This window comes from Durio zibethinus, chromosome 26, assembly GCF_047325235.1.
Source record: "Durio zibethinus cultivar Kanyao isolate XHJ-2024 chromosome 26, ASM4732523v1, whole genome shotgun sequence".
NCBI lineage: Eukaryota > Viridiplantae > Streptophyta > Magnoliopsida > Malvales > Malvaceae > Durio > Durio zibethinus.
Window position 1 is genome coordinate 2,344,192 of NC_143187.1, and position 22,238 is coordinate 2,366,429.

At 33.4% G+C, this 22,238-nt stretch overlaps 4 protein-coding genes across 9 annotated transcripts; 1 reads left to right on the top strand and 3 right to left on the bottom strand.

The window, feature by feature from the left end:
* Positions 1 to 101: 101 nt before the first annotated feature.
* Positions 102 to 6,368, bottom strand: LOC111274460 (uncharacterized). 2 transcript variants are annotated; one of them, XM_089755473.1, is made up of 11 exons: positions 5,985 to 6,368; positions 4,584 to 4,710; positions 4,384 to 4,470; positions 3,577 to 3,662; positions 3,267 to 3,485; positions 2,213 to 2,397; positions 1,799 to 2,002; positions 1,617 to 1,697; positions 1,482 to 1,536; positions 880 to 1,117; positions 102 to 513 (listed from the first exon to the last, which is right to left on the bottom strand). In XM_089755473.1, the coding sequence occupies exons 1-10, from the start codon at positions 6,093 to 6,095 to the stop codon at positions 917 to 919; spliced, it is 1,356 nt and encodes a 451-aa protein (XP_089611599.1). In that variant the 5' UTR covers positions 6,096 to 6,368; the 3' UTR covers positions 102 to 513; positions 880 to 916. The 2 variants fall into 2 exon arrangements, with proteins under 2 accessions (XP_089611599.1, XP_089611600.1); XM_089755474.1 differs by having other exon boundaries at positions 1,799 to 1,957; positions 5,985 to 6,340.
* Positions 6,369 to 7,399: 1,031 nt separating this feature from the next.
* Positions 7,400 to 8,295, bottom strand: LOC111274111 (uncharacterized). Its single transcript, XM_022858762.2, has 3 exons — positions 8,165 to 8,295; positions 7,886 to 7,999; positions 7,400 to 7,731 (listed from the first exon to the last, which is right to left on the bottom strand). The coding sequence occupies exons 1-3, from the start codon at positions 8,228 to 8,230 to the stop codon at positions 7,585 to 7,587; spliced, it is 327 nt and encodes a 108-aa protein (XP_022714497.2). The 5' UTR covers positions 8,231 to 8,295; the 3' UTR covers positions 7,400 to 7,584.
* Positions 8,296 to 9,870: 1,575 nt separating this feature from the next.
* Positions 9,871 to 17,213, bottom strand: LOC111274112 (uncharacterized). 4 transcript variants are annotated; one of them, XM_089755464.1, is made up of 12 exons: positions 16,956 to 17,213; positions 15,311 to 15,415; positions 15,086 to 15,201; positions 14,699 to 14,853; positions 14,531 to 14,619; positions 13,913 to 14,444; positions 12,796 to 12,906; positions 11,905 to 12,155; positions 11,728 to 11,810; positions 10,738 to 10,849; positions 10,553 to 10,627; positions 9,871 to 10,458 (listed from the first exon to the last, which is right to left on the bottom strand). In XM_089755464.1, exons 1-12 carry the CDS (start codon positions 17,043 to 17,045, stop codon positions 10,270 to 10,272), a joined length of 1,908 nt encoding a protein of 635 aa, XP_089611590.1. In that variant the 5' UTR covers positions 17,046 to 17,213; the 3' UTR covers positions 9,871 to 10,269. The 4 variants fall into 4 exon arrangements, with proteins under 4 accessions (XP_089611590.1, XP_089611589.1, XP_089611588.1 ...); XM_089755463.1 differs by having other exon boundaries at positions 11,905 to 12,161; XM_089755462.1 differs by having other exon boundaries at positions 11,905 to 12,182.
* A 1,124-nt stretch (positions 17,214 to 18,337) lies between these two features.
* Positions 18,338 to 20,539, top strand: LOC111274463 (uncharacterized). Of its 2 annotated transcripts, XM_022859123.2 has the most exons (3): positions 18,338 to 18,425; positions 19,035 to 20,253; positions 20,368 to 20,539. In XM_022859123.2, the coding sequence occupies exon 2, from the start codon at positions 19,118 to 19,120 to the stop codon at positions 20,225 to 20,227; it is 1,110 nt and encodes a 369-aa protein (XP_022714858.2). In that variant the 5' UTR covers positions 18,338 to 18,425; positions 19,035 to 19,117; the 3' UTR covers positions 20,228 to 20,253; positions 20,368 to 20,539. The 2 variants fall into 2 exon arrangements, with proteins under 2 accessions (XP_022714858.2, XP_022714860.2); XM_022859125.2 differs by lacking the exon at positions 18,338 to 18,425 and having other exon boundaries at positions 18,480 to 20,253.
* Positions 20,540 to 22,238: the final 1,699 nt, after the last annotated feature.

Genomic DNA, 22,238 nt, shown 5'->3' on the forward strand with positions numbered 1-22,238 from the left:
TAACTTCGGTGTGTATTTTTTGCTTTCGAGGATGCTGAATATACGGACACTTGGACCCTCAATGAGAAGCATAATGGAAAGGAAATTTTAACACAAAAATATTAGTATAACTAGTATCTTAATCATCTTTAAAAAATGTGTCTCAAGAGCTAAGCACTCGTTAGCGAAACACTTATAAATATCTCACACATACTGAATGTTCTGCCCATACATGAAAAATGAGCATAAAAAGGGGGGCTACCATTACTTAATGCAATCCCCCGATCAAAATATAACTCCACAAAAGTACTGCAAGGTCCCAGAGAAACATGATTATGTACAATACCATTGATTCCTCGAAGACTCATCCCAAACCCAATCATCTAGTTTCTTCGGGAGTCTCCTTTTGGAAATACCACAAAAACAACAATCTCTAAGTTCTCTTCGTGGTATTGCCTCTAAAACAGTCTTGAACTTGATCACCAACGACCAAGTTGCAGAAGTTCCTCAGATAAACCCGGAAACATATTCAACCTGAGAACGGGTTCAAATGAGAAGCAATGATCATTAGTTGGAGAAAACATATGTAACATTTTGAGATTGAATTCAGCAACATAATTCAATTTATGATCTATAACTGATGACCCAATTTCTTCATTTCTTTTATAATAAGAAACATGCTATCCCAAAGAGAAAACATATCAATATCGTTAACATCATTTTGGGTTCTAATCTTAAATCTAATAGACAAGTTGAAAGAAAGTCTGAAACACCAGCAAAACAACATGCTAGTCTGAAATTTTACATTCTCTAAACAGCATGGGTATCTATGCAATATAAAGAGCAAAGAAGAAATAAATTAAGGGCACAACTAATGGAACAGGCACATTTATTACTCACAAATTGCATTGAGAAGAGGATTGGTCCAGAAATTTTATTAAGATCGTTTTCTGCTTCGGCTCCCAGGACCAGAAAATGTCCTCATGCTGATGGTCTCAGCTGAATTATGCAAGTCTCTCTGGCCAGCCAAAGCACTTCCTCGGAATCCATGAGATGAAGCATTATGAGGAGAACTTGGTCCACTCCCCTTTAAGGCTTCAGTCTCCAAAGTCTTAGCTTCGTCGGTCAGCATTGCTAACTGTTTTAACAGAAGTTGTCAAGTCTCCAAAGTAGATTTTAGATGAGAAAGACTTTGATGATATCATATACCACCGAAGAGAAATATAGCATTGATTGTGTCTGTATTCAAGATCCAATGAAATAGCACATATCAAATGCCACCAAGCATGCCTTTTCCATAAAAAATGGAAAGCAACACCCATATCCACAGTGTATAAATCAGAGAAGTAATCTGGACAAGTCTAAACAAAATTGACAAATGGAGTTGGCAACACCAACTATTGGAACTTCGGCCACTCCAAAAGTAAATGTAACTTTTATCTTAAGTACTTAAAATTAAGAGAACCTGCTGCTATATCAAACAATTTAATTTAATTCTGTACCCGAATTTCATTCTCTTTTAATCGATCCTGAAGTGCAATGATGGCAGGACTTAAACTGCAAATTAATAAGAAAGAACATGAGTACAAACATAAATACAATCATAAATAATGAGAGAGGTCTGCATCTGTTCTAACCAATATTCAATTAACTTGCACATGGAAGCCTGATATGTAGATGTGTGATGGATGAAAGAAAGTGGATGCACTTTGCCATCTCTGAGTCAAATGAAGCAAGTTAGAATAAGATATAAATGATAAGTTACAGTAGGAAAATAGAAATACCAATGAATGGTTAAAAAATGCCTATTAAATAAAACCTCATATTTTGCAAGATGGCCTGGTTATATGCTGCCCGCTCCTCTTCATATAGTACATGTTGTAAATCCGTAAATGACTTTAATGGTGAGTCAAGATGAACAAGAGATGATGTTGGCAAAACATGAAGAGGAATTTCTTTCCTGACATACTCTGCACCACTGTCAACAAACAAAAAGGCAACGATTATCTCAAGTTGACAGTTCCTAACAACTTCAAATAGGTTAGACATGGTTGATTAGTACATGAAAATGCACCAGAAAGATATATATCCATGCAAGTGTAGGCATATGCGGAAACACACATGCATGCATGTTTCTGTGTTTGAGCATATGCATGCCAAATGATCTCCTTCAAATCCAAGAGCTGTTAGTGCCAATTCCCAAAAAAAAAGTATCATGAGATCAAGTATATACCTCATGTCCAAATTCGAGCGGTGCATGGCTTCTTGCATGCTTTCTGACATATCCATGGGGTCAACATCAACAACAGCATGCTGTATACTATTGTTATTATAGTTTCCTCCGCTTTGCTCTCGCCCTAGATAGTTGGCATCAGCATCAGCAAAGAAACCTCCTAAGTCTACAGATCGTCCCCCCCCCTAGTCAAATTCCATATGCACAAACAATTGAAAGAGAACCATAAGGAAGAAAAGCATATAATATCATGTGGAGCATAAAAGCATGAAGCAAATAATAAGTACAAGTACAAACTTAAGAATGTTTACCACTATATAAAACTCATTTTTATAGATACTCAACCCACTTTCACCAGATTAGTAACAAATGATCAACAAGACTGTCATATCTTACCTAGGATACATGATCCAAAAGGAGCAAAAACCGCTATCATAGTTAAAAAGCAGAATCTATTGCATTACATTCATAATTTTCTATTCCCCAGCAAACATACAGACAAGATATTAATATTCAATTCCTTAGGCACCATTTTTAGTTTTCAAGCAAATAAATATAATTCTATTAAGCTTTCTCCCACATAGAAGAAAGAAAAACACTTGGTTTTATTGACCTTATGGGAGGATATGATCTTAAATACAGTATAACAGTGCAATATTATCTATACAGCTGATCCTAAATACTGAGAAAAGGCTCAGTTTGTTGTTTTCTGTTGTAAGCTTTCTCAAAGAAGACATTAACAGCAGGAACGGCCCAGTGTTTTCCTATAAGAAAACACTGTTGCATAGAAACATTCTTAGTGAGGAAATTAGAGAGACCGCTAAGAATGAAAAGGCTATATCATATATTAGAGACAAGTTAAGCAAAGTAACAACATATCTAATGAACCACCTCCTTTTATGCGAACTAAAATCCATGCAGCATAATAGATAAATATGTTCCATTCCATCACCTAAAACATTCCCTATTTCCTTCTTACTTTTTCTGGTTTAAGAGCCCTAACATGGTAACAAGATATATGACAAATTTTAACTTTGATAATCAGAACTTGTACCTTACTAGATCCTTGAATTAATCTGGAATCACCTGTGTCTTGCATAGGACTATCTACTTTTGCAGATCCAGATGTCATCAATGCATTTTCGGAAGAACTTAAAGATGATTCAAGATCAATAACTGAGCTTCTATTCATAGGAGATAAAGCAATAGGTCCTGATATATGACTCTGCTTCCCATCTGACGACTGAAAAGCAATGACTTGGATTCTTCCCACCTGAAATTATCACAAGTCTGTTTTGAGCTTTCCAGGGTTAACAAACACTTCTATAAGATTAGATTTGGTTTAGCATGCATGAAGCACTAACCTTGTTTGTATCTTCACTAAAACAAGAAAATATAAGCCCAATAAATCCAGAATCTAGTAGTTGATACATTGCCTGAGTCCGCACATCTGCAGAAGGTAGGGGGTGGAAGATATTTTAAATGTCCAGCAACCAATCATAAATATATACCTATCTAAGAAGAAATAACTAAAAGTAGTCTTAAGTTAAAAGAAATGACCAATAAGTTCGGTTCAATACTTCAAAATCCAACTGTGCCTACATAATGAAGAATCCTCTTCTTCACAGACTTGTTATCACAATAAGCAAGCACTCTTAGCTCAGCTACACAATGTCACAGGTTCAAATTTTAAGGATGTGGTTCCACACTCGCAAGGTTGAAAGTTACAGAGAACAAAAAAATTGAAAATCTTAATTTGCATCCAAAGGAGTAAATTTAAAATGCAGCCAACAGTAAATATAGGAGAGTGTGCCTGAAATTGCATAACTTAGACATGAAAAATGTCTAAGCACTCATCCATTCAATGATTCATTATACATGAAATTAATAAATTGGCTGAAGTAGACAACAAACACAACTTAGGATTTGCAAAGATATTAGTACATGACGTGAAAATTCAGTAAAAACTAAAAGAAAACAGCACACAAAATTGAAGTGCTGTAATAAATGTTGTTGTCAATCCACAGAGGTAAAAAGGGAACAAAAAGATCACATAATTCTCCCAACTTATTTCGATATAGAGCTTCAAACCGACTAATATATTTTTCTTAGCAAAAAGCTAGAGCAGTAAATTAAATTTTACAAAAGAAAACTAATCGTTCAATACTTACCAACATGAGAAGGAAGAACTGTAATATGGGGATGCGAATGGTACCACCCGATCACTCTTGTTGTTCTGCCAGTTGACGCAGTCATTCTGTGCCTTGAAGTTAATTTCACAACAAAACTAACAATCTTGAACATGTCACTATGCATCAGAACAACAATTTATTTTAACAACAAAGAAATAAATGCAGAAAGATTAAGGATATATCAGCTTGAGCTGAGGCAGCTGCCAATTGTTCAGGATTTGTCTCAACTCGGTCCTTCCGCCGATCAGATCGTGATTGTGGTGATGCTCCCCATATCAATGCAGTGACATTTCCATCTTTTGAGTACTGAAATTTGCAAGAAGAGAACAAAGCATCATAACTGAGTCATATAAGTGAAAAACAGAGTAATAAAAGACCAATGCAAAATCATCATACTACAGCTCTGCTATACTCTTTGGTAGGAAAGCAAGAATTGAAAATACCAGATTTATCATCATTCATCAGTTATTTCCTGTACAAAGAGATTCAAGTTCCTAATACTTTATTTTAGTAAAAATGCTCATCAGATGCAAAGATCCACAAAGTCAAAATGAAGAAAAGGTAGACGCACTTCTAACATTGCTTTTGTGAAATACATCAAACATGCATTTTCTAACGTTTAACAATAATGCCAGAACTAGATTGTCCTCGTTAGTATCGAAAAAAAAAAAAAAAAAAAGAACAAGCATTTAAATAAGCTCAAAAGAAAGAGTAAAGTATTCTCAACCTAAAAAGAAAAAAAGAAAGAGTGTGGTGTGAACTTCTTTAGTTTATCTGCAGTAGCCAAACTGAACTAGAATTTGTAAAACATACAATTCAGTAAACAAACAAAATGCCTAAGATGTAAACTACTTCTCAGCATCTCCAACAAAGAATCTGAGGCTCCAATAGTAACATGACTACATTGTTAATTTACAGATTCATACTTTAAGTGAGACAAAGAAGACATATTAATCAACTTGAACTTTTTTTTCAAAAGGAAAAGCAGAAGAAAACCAGAACCAAAGGACTACGAAGAAGCACCTAAAACATGAAAAACCCACCTGCAATTGAATCAAAGCAAGAACTTTCAAAAATAGTAACTTTATAATTCTATTGAAAAGGAATGAAGTAATAATTACAACACCGAATCTATATGGAATCAGGGAAAAGTATCAATCTACGTACAAGCACAGAATTTCATGAGGAAAAAGATAAAAAGATAAGCTTTGAAATCAAATAAAAGCTGCAACATATAAATAAAGAGCATAGTATTTGCAACTTCAGTTCTGATCTTACTTATAAAGCGAAGGAAAAGGATAAAACTTGAATTCAAGCATAACCCATAGCATATAAATAAAAAGAGTATAATTTGGAAGAACATAATCAAACTTCAACCAAAAATCCAATAACCCAATTCAGCTAACAATTCAAAAAATCCGAAAAATTTCAACATTAATCCCCCTATCAACATCAGCACCATATACAAATTACATTACAAAATAAACCCACAATTTAAAGTAAAAAACAAAACACAAAAAAAAAAAGGATTTTGAGATATGGGTTTAAAGAAAAAAAAAAGATTATATAAGAAAACAAACCTCAATATCTCCGAGAAGAAGACCCATGATCTCTTCAGTTTCAGTAGACAATGCATGCGTAAGACAAGTTAACCAAACATCCTCAGACATTTTCACACATGTTAAAGACATTCTCTTTATCAATACAGCAGACCCAATCTTTTCTAAAAAAACTATATGTTTTTATCTTGGGTCTGTTTCGGTCTCTCTAAGAAAGAAGATCAGAAGATTTTCAGTTCTTCTCTGAAGGAGATCTTTTTTGGGGGCCGATGGATCTTGCTGGACAGGAAAGAATAAAGGGGGGATAGACTACAATCCGTTATAATTCTTTTGTGTACAGCCATAAAATCTAGACCGTTGGATTCTTATACATGACATCCTTTTCGTGCCACGGATTAAACCTGTCCACCGCCGGACTGCAGCCCAATCCGGATCAGGCCTTGGCATAGATTTTTCAAGCTCGAAGTCGGCATGTGTATCTATTTTATTAGGTATTAAATAACTAATTTTTATTAATTTTAATTCAAATATAATTAAAAAATCAAATGTTAATAAAAAATATTTTTATAATATTTTAATGAGTCTAAATGGGCTTTAATGAACTGTTGAAACTAACGTATCTTTTGAGGTATCAATTGGGTCAACCAATGAAAACTTTTTGGAGTGAGACCAATAATTATTTTAATAATTTTGGTTGACTCTCGACAATGTTAATTTTTGGTCGAATTTAACGATGCTAATTACAAAATGAAGAACATTCAAATGAACTTTTAAATTTTAATAAAAAATAAATTCTTTTTTTGCTAAATAAAATTTAATTACCAAAATTTTTAAAATAACATTTTCTTAAATATTTATAATCCAGTTCATCAAAATAAATCTAAACAAATATTTTATGTAAATTAAATCGTGCAACTAAAAAGATTTTTTTAAGAAATTAAATATTTTATAATATTGTATTAATTATCTTTATATGTATAAATAAATACAGATATGGAGAATCTTTTGATTTGATAAAAATGCACATGATTATTCATTACGATTTTTTTTAAATGTCGTTTATCATTTCTATATTAAGGTAAAAACCTCTTAATCCAATTCCCTGTAAAATCCCGCATGCGGCGGAGACCCCTATTGAAGCTCAAGCTGAAGATGAAGTTTATAAATAAAAGAATTTCCTTTGTGATATATATCCCTCACCAGGGGCATGCCATGGGCAAAGTTAATTAGAAATTTTTTATTCTCATTAATTATCCCAAAAATATTTAGAGGATATAATCTTGATCAATCCTAAATATAGAAAGGAGAAAAATTATTCCAATATATAGTTTTGGATTCAAATTAACCTATATGTTATGGACGAAAGTAATTGTTTTGTTTATTATAATCACAGGACATCTTTTAAATGAAGTTTCAACTTTGAATTTTCTTGTTTCAAAAACAAATGAAATTAATTGAGTTCAAAATCACTCAAAAGTTGATTGCATCCATTTAAACTTTAACGAACATTAGAGACAACAGGATAGATGACAACCCTAGCTCTTACATATCAAATGAAAAATAGTAAATTGAATAGCAAATGACCAAAGCAAAACAGAAACGCTTTGTGGAAACGCTAGCTTCAAGTCCTGGGAGATGGGTTGCTTGGATGGTTGGTGCTGGGGCTTGGGTTGGGGGCATCAGAGGTATTATCAGTACTGTTCATTCCCAAAGTGTTCTTTACGGCATCAGCTGCTCCTTGTGCCATGTTCTTCACTTGCTCTCCTGTCTGCACCAAACAGATTGAAAAAAAAGAAGAACAAAGAATTAATTAATTAATTAATATCCCAAAGAAGGGAAGAACAAAATCATTATACATTGTTTTAACTAAAAGCAACATCTAAATTAAATTTGGAATAGAAACAAAAGAAACTGGGTGATGCCTGCTGAAGGAAGTTGGTGGCCTGGGAAGTATAAGTAGACTTCTGATCATTAGAAGACTGAGAGTTGGTGGCCTGCCCTTGGGATGCCTGATTCATCATCTCATCCCTCTTGAGCTGTACAAGGAAAATTAAGATATATCAGGCTATTCAATTCATTGTCTGATTCATGAAAGTCAAATATAAAAAGAACCCATTGCCACAATTTCATTTTTGACATTGTTCATCATCTAGATAACCTAACAACAATTAATGCTTTTTGATAAGAAATATAATTGTTACCTGAGCTTGACCAGTCATTTCACCAGCCATGTTTGCAACATTCTGAGAAGTACTTTGGCTTGACATTTTTTTTAATCGATCACAGCTTAAAAAATTATAGTCTTAAATCTCAAGCGATCACGAAGAAATTTATAGGCAGGAAATGTGCCCTATTTTTGTCATCAGCAACGTTAATCCAAGCATTCACCAACACTTGGCACGTTACAATGAGTCCCAGTTGAACAGGGAACTTAGTACAACAATGGTTGGAATATAATTGCTCGGTCAAGAGAGATCGATGAACCCTCGGCCTACATTTGGCAGAGAATTCTTACGTCTAACAATAAGCATAACCATATAGAGGGAATTATGGTCAATTATTTCCTTTTCTTGAGCGCTTTATATATATATATATATATATATATATATATATATATATATAACACAAATTATTATAGTAATAATGGCACGGTAAAAGATTGGCAAATGAACACTACTCGTAGCAGGTCTGGTACCTCTAGCCAAATCATTGGAAATTACCTTGGCATTCTTGAACTTGCATGGATCTTTTATCCAAGATGTACATGATATGGTAATGAATATTAATATTGGGGATTATTTCATTAAAAGTTTGGTATAATCTTAGTTATATAATTTTAGATATATAATCTTAGATATAATTATTAAAAATGTTTCCATCCTCATTCATTTTCATCTATCCTGCCAAATAAAGCTTTATTGTCATCACTTACAAGTTGCAACCTTATTCCAAACATTAACTAGTTAGAGCATGCTACGTTATCATTACTCCAGCTAGTTGAAAATTAAGATTTTTGTTTTTATTTTTTTGATAAAAAAAATAATGGAAAAACAAAAACTAAAATACAAATAAAAATTAGACAAAATAACAAAAGGAAAGTAAAATTATATAAAAGAACTCTCATACAATCATTTTTTACTGTTTTACTTGAAGTGTTTAAATTTTTATTGTATCTTAAAACCATATTAAAATCTTAAAAAAAATGAAAAGGTTCGATGCGCTGTAAAGTCATTTTACTTTCTTAATCTTTTGTTTTTTTATCTAATTTTCTAATAATAGTTTGATAAAAATTTTATGATCATATAGATTTTTTATTAACAACAAATCCATAATGTCTATTTATAATGATAAACATACTCTCATAAAATTGCATATGCTACTTAAATAAAACAATTTCACATTTAATTAAGTTTAACTAATCTTTGAAATATTTTGTTAAAATCCGATATTTTAAAATGAAATTAAAAATATTAGTACTTACAAATAACCTTCATGCTTTGAGAAGGTAGCTTGACACTTAGATCTTATACAATTTTATGTATAATTTGTCTAGAACCAAAAAATTAGTACTTTACAAATAATTGCCGAGGTATTTGCATAAGTTCTGATTTCTTTGTTAAATTATGGAAAAGAAAACGAAAAGAAGAGTTAAAAATTAGGTTTAGGAACAGATGCCATATATTATCATTTTAATAAACATTATATGCTACCAAAATATTAAGGATTTTGTATTTGCTATCGCTCGTCTTTAAGTGAAAACAATTTAAATAAAATGGTACCCTTGTAATTTATTTTAAAATCATTTTATCAACTTTCAATTTCTGCATTTAATGTTTATATATATAAAGAACCATTACATCTATAACAATATATAAAAATATTCTAAAATAAAGTTTCCGCCAAACTCTTAAAAATAAAAAATAAAATTCAGAAAAGAAACTAAAATCGAAAATGACAATGAGTTTTCCACTATTTGTTCGAAAATAGAAAAATAAAGTAAAATAAGTAAATCCAGGTATAGCAACAGTAACTGCAAAGTTGTATCAATCGTTTCTCTTACATGTTACATGTATCTGTGCTTTCCTGGCGTACACTTGGAACCGGCAAAAATCTAAACCCTCAATTAGATTCATCTTCTCTGATTTAACAACATTTCTGGGATGATCCTTCTTGCTGATCTTTGATAAACTGTCTGGTATATTTTGCAATGAGAAACAAGTGTCATTGTCTCGAAACTCATTGCTTTTCTTCTGTTTCCAAGGTTGAAAGATGGAAGGAGGCCAAAGCAGTCGTAATTACCCGTCAGTCAGTCACTCATATCATCAATTCCTTCAAAATCACTGACACCATCAAATGCTTCATCAAGTGCTTCCTCATTTTCGTTCTCTTGATGATCAGTTTCCATTGCATCTTCTGATTCCTCCTCGTCACTTTCATCCTTGTCCTCAAATATTACTGGGATTGTGGCATTCTCGTCGAACTCATCCTCAACAATCTGTCATAGAAATTGAGAAAAGTAACAATACTCTATAAGTCATAAATTCACTTGCAAAATTTTCACCAGAAACAAACTTTAACATAACACATACCCCTGCATAAAGGAAGTCTAAGCAACTTGATATTTGAAGAGCTGATTCAAAAGTTGAGACTCTAGATTCAATAAGCTGCACAAAAAACAAGCATTCACATTATGATATCAAAGTTAGCCAGTATAAGATCCAAGTTATGATTTATTAAAAAAAAAATCACCCACAATGAAGACTCCCTATCTGACCTGATACAAAGAGTTAAGGGCAAGCAGAGAGGATTCCTGGGACATAATTCCACTAGCATGTTGAAGAAGTAAACTTTTTATCCAAGGGAGGGCACACGCCAATACTGCACCCCTGCAGTGAATTAGAAACATAGCAGCCCAATAAGATTGATAAGACTTTGGAAGAAATTATTTGTGAAAAACAAGAGAACTACATTATCTAAACCTAAAGATAAAAAAAAAAAAAAGGGCACTTGTCTCATTTGCTGTCCTGAAAATTTGCAAATATCACAGCATCATTTTTATGTTTTTGGTTCAAGATTAGGCCCTATGGTCTTTCAGGGACCAGTCTGCAAGAAAGGACAAGTTAAACTAATGTCTTGTTCTGAGTTCAGAAAAATATTTGCGTAAGCCATTTTGGTCTGTGCTGCTTGTTGAAAGGATAAAACCAGATTTTAACCAAAAAAATTCTTACAAAGTATTAATAAAAACAGCTGGCTTAGCAACATTGTTAAATGCTACAAACTGAATCAGTAACTTACCTTAAAATTAGAAACATAAAAAAAAAAATGACAAAAAGAAAAGAATAACAACGATTCCTGGAACCATGAAAACTTCTAATAGCTAAAAGGATAACGACTGCAATTACCCTTCAATGCTTATCAAAAATGAAATCTTGCTGTTTAGACAAGTTGGAATCAAGTGTGGTAGAATCTTAGGAGAAGTACATTTCAGATTTGGGTGACAGCAAATACAAAATGTTCCCGGGCCCCCACCTTTCTTTTTTTTTTTTTTTTCTAAGGCAAATTAGCATTGCTATTATAACACCTGTTTGTAGAAACTGATAAGCCACCATAAAGGAAGTGAATAGGCCTTGTTAACATCACTCTTTTCCCCATGGTCAACCGTACATACTAAACTTCACATACAATTATACTAGTAAGAAAAAAGAAAGAGTGCAAGTATCTTCAATGTAACTCACAGTTGGTCTTACATATAATAATATTTTACCTTGATTGAATTATAGATAATAGAGATCGTAAAAGCTTGAGAACATCAGATGGATTCAATTGAGAGATTGAATTTGCAATAACCTGAAAAAGGAGAATATTGTCATATTAGCTTTAAGATTACATATATAAGTCAAGCATACTTCCATCAATAAAAAACCTGTTTGCAGGAACCAACCTTCTCATCTTGGGTGTATAAGCAATCTAATAGAAGTGCGCGATCATCAGCATGCAGTGCCTGCTTAAGCAGAACATTAACTGAATCTGCAATGGGATGCTTGGCACGAGGAGAGGATTCTTCTCCTTCTTGCGTTCCACAGGCTTCATTTTTTCCATTTTCTACTAAACTTAAACTCGCAAGTTTCTCACCCATGGTAGGCTCATTTGGATCATCATCAACAAGGACTCCATCTACATTCTCTCCATGACCTGTTCCTAAATCACCAACGAATAAATCTCCAGAGAAAAAAGGGCTTATTTCAGCAACTATTGTAGAGACGTGATACGTATTAAATCATGTATAATATTGACAACAAGATAATGCAGTATGTTATGCTGTGTTCTTGTTATTGCCTCATCAGACATATCACAAGATGCTTCGTCCAAGACATGTTGATCCATCCAAAGATTAAGATACAACTATGAATATTGCAATCAATACCTTCCAGTACAAACAGCACACAGACACGAAGCATAGGATACATCATATTTTAATATTTTATTCTGCTAAGCCAAGGGTGTTGTTAAACATTTATATATTGTGCTTACAATATCCATGCATAAAAGTGATGTTAATTCTTTATAAAAAAATAATAATAAGGCTTGAAGGCAAGCAGGTTTTATTTGAGCCATTAGCTCCTCTGGAAGGGAGAGGGAAAGGGGAGGTAGCACAGAACTATTATTTAATAAAAAAAAAGAGGTAGCATAAACGAGGTAGCATATGGTTTGATTTTTACCCACAAACCATGAGAATTTAGAAGCAGATGCTTCATAAGAAAATCAATTCATGTGATAAAAAATCAGACCCAGAGCCTGAAGTAAAATCAAGCAATTATGTAGCCTCCCTCACCAGTATCATTTATGCCTCTTGTAGTTGCAAGGTCTGGATCAGGAGCAGCTCTTTTTTTGTTTGGTTTGCCATTTGGATCACCCGCCACTCCAGACTCTGGAACTTGGAGACCTGCCACAAAATTTTCTCTGGTTATACCACCTACAAATAAGCACAATCACTCCACCAAAGAACTGTCTATATGGGAAATAATGATCACATGGACTTAATTTTGCCATAGACTTCAGTCCCATAAATTCAAGTTAAATGACATTATTCATGTTACATCTTTAGGTGTATGGTAGAATTATATCATGAACAAATGGATACGACATAATAATATCAAAATTTACCCAATTTAGCAGGTCTAATAACTTCCTTAACAAAGATTTATTGCTCATTTTGTATAATGGAAATTTCAATATTATAGCTATACTAAAAGATTCAGCCTCATAACACCTAGACTTTGGAATTAGTCAACACAAGGATCTTAAATGCAACTGTATAAACAAATTTGGAATAACTTGTGTGAAAGCAAGCTCATCATTTCAATGTACTAAATTCAGTGGATCATCCTTTTCCTTTCCCTAATTCAACTTAGTGCTGCAAAAGTAAATCCTTTTTTGCAGATGAAACAACAGTAAAAAATAATAAAATAGATTCCTGAAATCATAAATAGTACACAAAAGCAGCAACCGAGGCTTGGTCTAGCAGTTGTTACTCCTTACGAGGGGGAATGTCCATGGCTCAAATCCCCTCTCCCCCCTTGGACTTCTTTATATGTACCCAAGAAACAAAAAATTCTTAATATTATGATTGAAAAATGATAACAGAAGTGCTCTTCACTCTTCAGAACCCAAGAAAGTTGAAATAAGAGTTTTTCCAATAAATAGAAAAACAGCTCAGGAGATAAGAAAATCTACAACAAACAATCATCAAAAAAAACAAAAAGGGAAAAATCAATGAAAGTAAGCCTAACAAAATTTTAAAATAAATTATTGAAAATTAAAAGAAACAGAGAAAGTTTGATCCTTCAAAATAAAAGATTTAAGTTTTTCTCCATTTCTTTTCTTTAAGAAATAAGCAAATGTTGCAGAATCATGAGTTATTAAAGCATTTTAGAAACTGCATGTCCCACCTTTTACCAAAGCTGCCATGTTTTCTTGAATAGTTTCAGTCTGATCCACAGCATTTATAACAATATTCTCCCCTGTTTTGCAAACATTTACAAGACTGAACTGTGGAGAGTCTAATGGACCATAAGCAATTAGGGCAACAACTTGTTGGCCCATGCCCAGAGCGTGTAATCTGGCAGAGATAATAGAAGTACGGCTTTTCCTTGAGCTTGCACTCATCTGCTGGTTTCTCTCTGCTTTATCAGGTTTTACAGTAATCTTTGTTGGTTTAACATCATCCTGGGAAATGGTCTCCAAATTCCAGATATAAGTGATACCAGACTCTGACACTGCTAAGATTACACAACCACCATCTTCACTACCATTATTCTTACATTCAAAAGCTAATGGAGGGTGAGGCATTGAAATAACCAAGCCACCACTCACGATTTTGGAACTGAAATCACAACTCCAGACTTGAAGATTTTTCTCCCCGAACCCTGATGTAACAATTGTCTTGCCATCATTGGACATAGACATATATTGCACAGAATCCTGTAAAAACAAAATAATGAAAACCATCAAAGCCTTGAGCACACAAGGAAAATCTCCAAATATGTGAGACAACTTAAGTAACTCACTAACTCATCAGGAAACTTTAGAAGCTCTTTTCCATTTTCCAGGCTCACAACACAGGTCTTACCACTGGCTAAAGCCAAATACTTCCCATCTAAAAAGTTTATAGAAAAATAATTAACAAAAAAAAAAAAAAAGGTAACAAAGCAGTAAACATGACATTACTTACTGACCTTGTGAAAAAGTCAAAGAAGAGATGGACCTTTTGGAAGCTTTGAACTCCCTTATTAAATCTCCATTTTCTGACTTCATTTCAGATGCCTTTCCATTACTTCCAATGACATACAGACTATGACCTTTATTTGTGAATGAAAGACCAGCAATTCCACTGGACGAATAAAGGAACAGTATCAGTTAAACCGTCTACTAGAAGAAGATAACCATAAAGAAATTTCACATACTTAGCAGTTTTGCTCAAAGTTATGTAGAAAGATAAATAAGAACAAGGGCCTAGTTTCACTATCTACAAACAGACAAACACAAAAAGGTGCAATTAAATGTAAATGATGAAACTTTAAGCACTTTGGCAACAGCAATTCTTAACAAATTTATCATCATACCTAGGATAGCAACCAGTAGACGTCCACTTCCTATCACCAGCTAAGACATCAATAGCCAAGATGTCCCCTTCATTTGTCCCAACAGCTAGTAAGCAAGTCCCATGCCCCTTTTTATGCTAAAATATCAACACATGAACAATAGAAGAATGATTAACAAACAAGTGTAAAGTTTAAGGAAAAAGTATAGAACATAAAAGAGCTATCAAGAGATCCTGATGCCACCACCTTCTTTCCGATAAAACTGCAAGCCATACAGGAATAACTATTAGCAGGGTTGCCATCTGACTGCTTCCACTCTGCTAATAAACTCCCAGTACTTGTGCTCCAGATCTGCAAAAGTGCAATGAATTTTCACCAATATAAGAGGAAAAGAATAATTATTAAGCTTTCAATCAGGTGGCAACAATTTATACTGCTAAGGAAAGACCAAAATAATGCATTATTTTCATTATGAAACTGAGATGGACCAGACATTTAAGCAAGAAGAGGGTGTAATCCAAAGTACATTACATAATACAAGAATGATCTAATCACAAGCAGCCATGTTTCCAGTTTCTATTAACTACCCTACAATAATGCTGCTATAAATTCCCAAAAGCAACCAGCAACTTAGTATCCCTTCCTCTTCATTTAACCTTTATTATTGCTACTTTGCTACATAATCCCCAGTGATAGCTTGTATATGTAAATACTTAAATGGCTATTATTGATAAGAAACAACTACCATTCCTTAGCAAAGGTTGTAATCTAGATTACTCTTATCAAAGGTCATAATCTAGATTACTCACCCATGAGCTACATAGGAGGTTAATAATTCAGTGACTTGAAACAATGAACTTTTAACATTGGCTTAAGCATTTGCTTAATATCAATTGCAATTAACCAAACAAAAATGTACATATTTTGCAGAGTAGTCGCATTTTAATAAATGAAAACCAATTTTCACCATGCAACTCCTTTGAAAGACAAAATGCAGTAATATCATCAACATAGAGCTTGGCTCCCTGCACATGGTTTTTTTATACCATTAGCAAAAGGATTCTTGCCCTGCTACTAATCGCAATTGGTTTTCAACCTTTACATTGGTTTTTTTCTGGTGCAGCTCGATTTTTATTACTTTCCTCCTTAAGGGTCTCAAGCATATAAATATACATAGAACCTAGCCCGTAATTATTGTCATATATCACACCTACTCCCAATTTCGCTAACTACCGGGCCTGTTTCTTCTCTTTTTAGTGTTAGATGACCCCTTGCTTTTGCAGCCTAAAAAATTACTACACCAATAATAAAACACCAAAACTACCAAGTTTTTACCTTTTACTACTCATATGGACCAGAGCAACCCCCAACTTTCAAACCAAGTACAGCCCCAGGCTTTCCCATTTTTAGCATTTAACCAGACCTAACTAACCCAATTGCCATTATCCAGAAATCCCAGCGTGTCAACTAAAATTTCCTCGAATTTTCTCAATCAAATCTCAACTATCATAAACCTGGTTCAAATCGCAAAACCTACATTCATTTCCCTACAATTACCAACCCTCAAAACCTATTCTTTCCCCTACCAAGCTCAAGGATTCTTTCCATTTTCATATGCTACTTCATGAAGAAGCTGACGCATAGCTTTTTTTCCTCCTAAAGGATACTTCGTGATAATCATATATTCAAAGGGAGAAACTAAGAAAAAAAATACATTTGCAACATAGCATTAGTCCTGCAACATCACAAGGGTAGCATTACTTTCCTTATACAATTTTAAATTTATTTCGAGAGCAATAAAAGATCTCCCAAAAAAACGAACATTCTGAAATATCAAGAACAACCCACTGCATCAAAAAATGGAAAAACAGGTAGGGATAGAAAGAAATACCTTGACGGTTCCATCTGGGGACAAAATGGCGAGGTAGTCACCTTCTGGAGTGAAACATGTAAGGAGGGGTTTCGCCTTCTGCTTTCCCATTTACAGAATCAAACCAAAGCTTCGTTTGTCTTGAGATTAACAAGAGCTTTTAAATTGTTTTGATTTACTGCAGACTGCAGAGCTTGAGAGAAAGTGGAAGAAGAAAAACGGCGCGGGTTGAGGCAGCAGCGAGGGTTTTTGCGTTTCGGCCTTTGGGTTTAGAGGGGTAGTGGCAAAATTATGTAAAAGTTAATATTATTTAGATGACTTATTAACTATTATGTTTTTTTGCTATGGTATTTATTAGTATGTTTGAATTCAATGTAAAAATTATTAAAGTAATAGATTTATTTGTTTCTTTTGTGAAAAAAAAATGAAATAAATAAAAAGAAATTTGTGAAAAATTAGATTAGACTAAATTAATTTTTCCTTTTTCCTAATTTCTATGAAAATGTTTAGCTGTCAAAAATAAACTTAATGCATGAACCTTGGCAAAATAAAAATTATGGTCAATTAATAAAAATAATTATGCAAATTAGGTAAAAGAAAATTTAGTTCTCGAAATTTCCATGAAATTTGAATTGATGCATTTTTTTTCTTTTTTTTCTTTAATATGGTGGGTCAGTTTTTTTCTTTTTTCCAAGAAAAAGATGGTTTTGGCAAATAAATTTTGGCTTCCATTGCAAGAGAGGAGGGATGGAGTCCAAATTATTTTTTTGCCTTCAACTACAACATAAAATGCACTTGGATAGCTAGGGATGCAATTGAAAACAAAAAATCTTAATATTTTTTTTGTCTTCCACTGAATGAAAAGAAATTATCTAAATAATTTATTGGATTTTAAAATAATCAATTGCCCTCATTATAAAATTAAAAATGAAAGACATTTTTCAGTTATAACAATTATTTCGTATATTCAATTTCACCATTATGATTATATTTATAATATTAAAGTTTACTACTATAAAATATAATATTTTTTATTTCAAAATATTATTAATTTCTACGATATTTAAAATTTTTTTAATTTTAATATATTTAATATTAAAATTTTAAAAAAAATTTATAAAATTAAAATTGTATGATTTTAATATCAAAAAATAAAAATTTTAAATATTAAAAAAATTAAATATAAACTTTTTATAGGTCATATTTAGCTTTTTGGAAAAAAAAAAGTCTAATTATCAAGAGGAAAAGAAACGTCGACCTAATTAAAAATGAAAATTGGAAAATATACAAAATATCGAAAAAGTCCCCGAAAGATGAGCGTTAGCAGGGACTTTTATGTACTTGCACATATCTCTCTCTTAATAAGACGGTCCCCTAGTTCCTTTATAAGGACCCCTCTATCTCTCACTTTATACGTCAATTAACTTGTTTTTCATCAAAGCTTTCCTTCAAAAAAAAACAAAAAAAGTTTCCCGTTTCCAGAAAACTCTGGTAAGTTCGAACCTAAGAAAATTCTATCATCAAATTTCACTTTAATTATAATGAATAATCGTATAATTCCTTTAGATAATTATAATGAATAATTGTATAATTCCTTTAGATTTGACTAAAATTTCAAATAGCTTTTGATTGATTTGTTTCTCTTGTCGTTTTTTCTTGGTTGACCTTTGAGCCATGTTTAAGAAAAGGGGAATAATTTACTTGTTAATCTTTAATTTGTTGTTTAGGTGCTTAGTTTTTGGTAAAAAAGTTTGTTTCTTTGGCTTATATGACTACAACATAGTCTGGGTTTGTTCTAAATATGTTTGGATTTTTTATTTTTACTAATTTTTCATGCTTAATTTATATGAAAAAGTGTTTATGTATGCGACTTTTGATCTCATAAGTTGAATGTGATTATTATTAAGGGATTCAAAGAGTTTTTTTTACTAATTTTTAATTCTTAATTTATAATAAAAAAAGTGAGAGAAATTCGAAAAAATAGCTCAGATAAAAAAATTTTGGGATTGAAGCATTGTGATTGTCGCATTATTTTTGTACCGGTAATTTATTTTTATATATGACTTTTGATCTCATAAGCTGAATGTGATTATTATCTAGGGAATCAAAGAGTGCACTTTTGAGGCCTTGAAAAAAGGCAGATTTTTAAGGCAATTGTTACTGATTATTTTAAGTTCCAAAAAATGCCAAAGGATAGAAGAGTTGGTTCCTTAACTTTTGATCGCTCTAGGGTATCTCCTTACCCATGTAGTTCCAGGGATGCCAAGCAATGTCAACATGAGAATCCATTGGGATTGGGATTTGCATCACCCGATTATGTTAAAGAGTTGGAGGATGTAAGGTGCCCCATCTGCATGGAACACCCGCACAATGCAGTTCTTTTGCGGTGTTCTTCCTTTGAGAAGGGTTGTCGCCCTTTCATGTGCAATACAAGTTACCGCCATTCTAATTGTCTTGACCAGTTTTGTAAGACATTAGTGTCATCTCCTTCTACGGCTGTGCTACAGGAAATTCCTTTGGGAAATGTGACTTCTAGTAGATGGAGGGATCCATTGCCCTTTTATGATCAGACTGTGGCTGGTAGTGATCTACAGCCGAAGCTTCTTTGTCCTCTCTGTCGAGGAGAGATTTATGGCTGGAGTGTGGTAGAACCAGCTCGTGAGTTCATGAATTCCAAATCCAGGAGTTGTTCTTCTGCAACATGTGATTTCAGTGGGACTTACAGTGAACTCAGGAAACATGCTAGATCTGATCATCCTTTGGTTCGACCAACAGAAGTGGACTTGGAACGACAGCGTGATTGGACTAGTTTGGAGCGTGAAAGGGATTATGAGGACATGCTTAGCTCAATCCAACCAGTTGCTAGGGATGAAAGTAATGGAGAAAGCATTTCAAGTCTCTTTCATACTTTGTTGAGTTTACATCTTGCGTACTTGAGACTTGCACTTGAGGTCATTAGTGATTCAATAAACATGGAACAAGTTCAATTTAGGAGGAGATCAGGAAGTAGGAGATGGTTTAGGTATGATCTAGAGTTTGATCGTGGTGCTAGAGAGCACATTAGTTCTGTATCAGATAGAGCTTTCCTTGGTCACCACAACAATCCTTCACCAGTAGAGAGATTTCGAGGTAGAAACCACAGCTCACAGGGCATGCTTCAGTGGAGGCATCGCAGTTCACCATCAGAGAGATTTTTACGAGGAAGGCGCCGGAGTTTGCAAGCTAACAGAACGCATCGTGGCCGATTGCGATGGCGAGCACAAAGATGGTCTACATTTGATAATGGGCAGTGATTGTAGGACATTTATGTGTCTCCCAGGTACAAATAAAAATTTATGCCTGGTTGTAATGGTAATTGTTGTTTCTCTAGCTTCCTTAATGTCCTTATTTAGATGATGGAATTGATTGTAGTTTCCTATTTTTTGCATTGCAGATGGAAACAAAAGCAGGAGGCGAGGGTAGTTTAGGTCTATTAGGTTAGGTTCGGAAGTAAAAAGTGAGAAGTCATTGTTATCCCCTTTTTAAATCACAGAATTAATGTTTAATGTTTAATGTTTAAGAACATCAATTTCTTCTTTGGAAATGTTATTTATTTTCAAGAATTATATCTCTTTTGCTTGTGATTTATATGTTCGATGTGTTCATTGTGAATGCTTAATGTGATTGGAAAGAATCATAGCAATCAGGGGTTAACCAACACCTGATCAAAAGTGGCATTGTTGTTAATCAATCAACCCTTGTTTCTTGCAGAAAATGTGAAATGTAACTTTTTGAGCTAATTTACACCCTTATCACGGAAATTTAACTTTTTGTCACTCCTCTCCCTTAACTTTTAATGATGCAAATTTAATCCTCGAAGTTTTAAAATTTATCAATTAGAACATTTTGTTTGTTAAAAGCAACGAGAGACCCCATCTCTTAAGTCGGAGATTGAAAAATTATTGATAAAAGAGAATAAATTAAACAAATTTTCGATTTACAATGGGAATGATTTAATACAAACGGATTATAAATTTGTAATATTTAATCTAGGAACTAGATTAATATGCTTAAAAAGTTTGAGAGCAAAAACAACATTCAAGTCAAACGTCAGGGACTTGGACGCAATTCGCTTTTTTCTTCAGATAATTCTCGATTTCTCCCTTCCTTTACTGAAATGGGTAGGTTTAAGGTTCGAGATTTGATGAGGTCGTTGACGGAGACGCGGTTGCCTACGGGAGAGATTAGGTTGGTGTTTTGCGTCATCAAGGCGTTTCCGCCGCGGTAAGAGGCGACTAGGAGGTTTTGGAAAAGGTAGTTCATTCGGTGGTTGAGGTGTGTTTCGGTGGTGGGAAAGCGTCGGAAAGTTTTTGCCTTTTTGGAGCGTTCAAAAGGGTTTTTAACTAGGGTTTAGAAAGGGAGGGAAAGAGCAAAGGAAAAACCCTATTGGGCTGTCTGTGACCCGACCCATAAAACATCCAATGGGCCAGTTAGTAACCCAAAAGCCCACATTTCGGTCCATTTTTTCTTGGAATGAAAGGATCCCAGCCTGCCCGCTCAGAGGGAGATTTAAAAAGCGCGGAATCAAAGGACCGTTGAGAAACAGCAAATATTGTTTCCCCATCACTTTCTTGAGAAAATCTTTCGATAAAAAGCAAAGATGTTCGCACTATTAATGACCTGGATTCCCCAAAAAGTGATGGAAATGAAGTTGAGGCATCCTCTGGTACTCCTTCTGCACAAGTAAGGCTTTCTTCATGCATTTTCTTTTCAAAGATGATTTTTGTTTTAAATCAAGAATTTGATTCTTTGGGATTTATTTTACAATAATCATTTTGATTCATTTATCATTTTTATATGTTATCATTTATTCTTTTTTTTTTATTTCTTGGGGTCATTTATTCTTATTTCTGCTTATCTTTGGCTCTGTTTGGCTGCTAAGAAAAACAGAGAAAATAAAAGCATACAGAATTTAGATTTTTCTTTTTTTTTTTGTTATTCTCTTTTTATTTTTGGATATTTTCTTGATTAACTTATACTTAAAGTAAAGCGATTACTGATGAGTCTTAGGTCACTGGAGCAAAGGATTCGTTTCAAATAGAAACAAAAATCATGGATAAATTTTGTGAGTTAGTCATTGTTAAATGTGTGTTTCTTGGTTGTTCTGAGTTTTGATGTTCTGTTGGATCCCACGAGAAACTTTAAAGTTCTATTTGAGATAAACTAAGGCTTTTCTTGATGGCTTTATTTGGACAAGAACTTTTTGTTTTTGTTTCAGCACTGTTCCACGGTGGTGTGGGAACTTAATGACATTCTACATTGTTT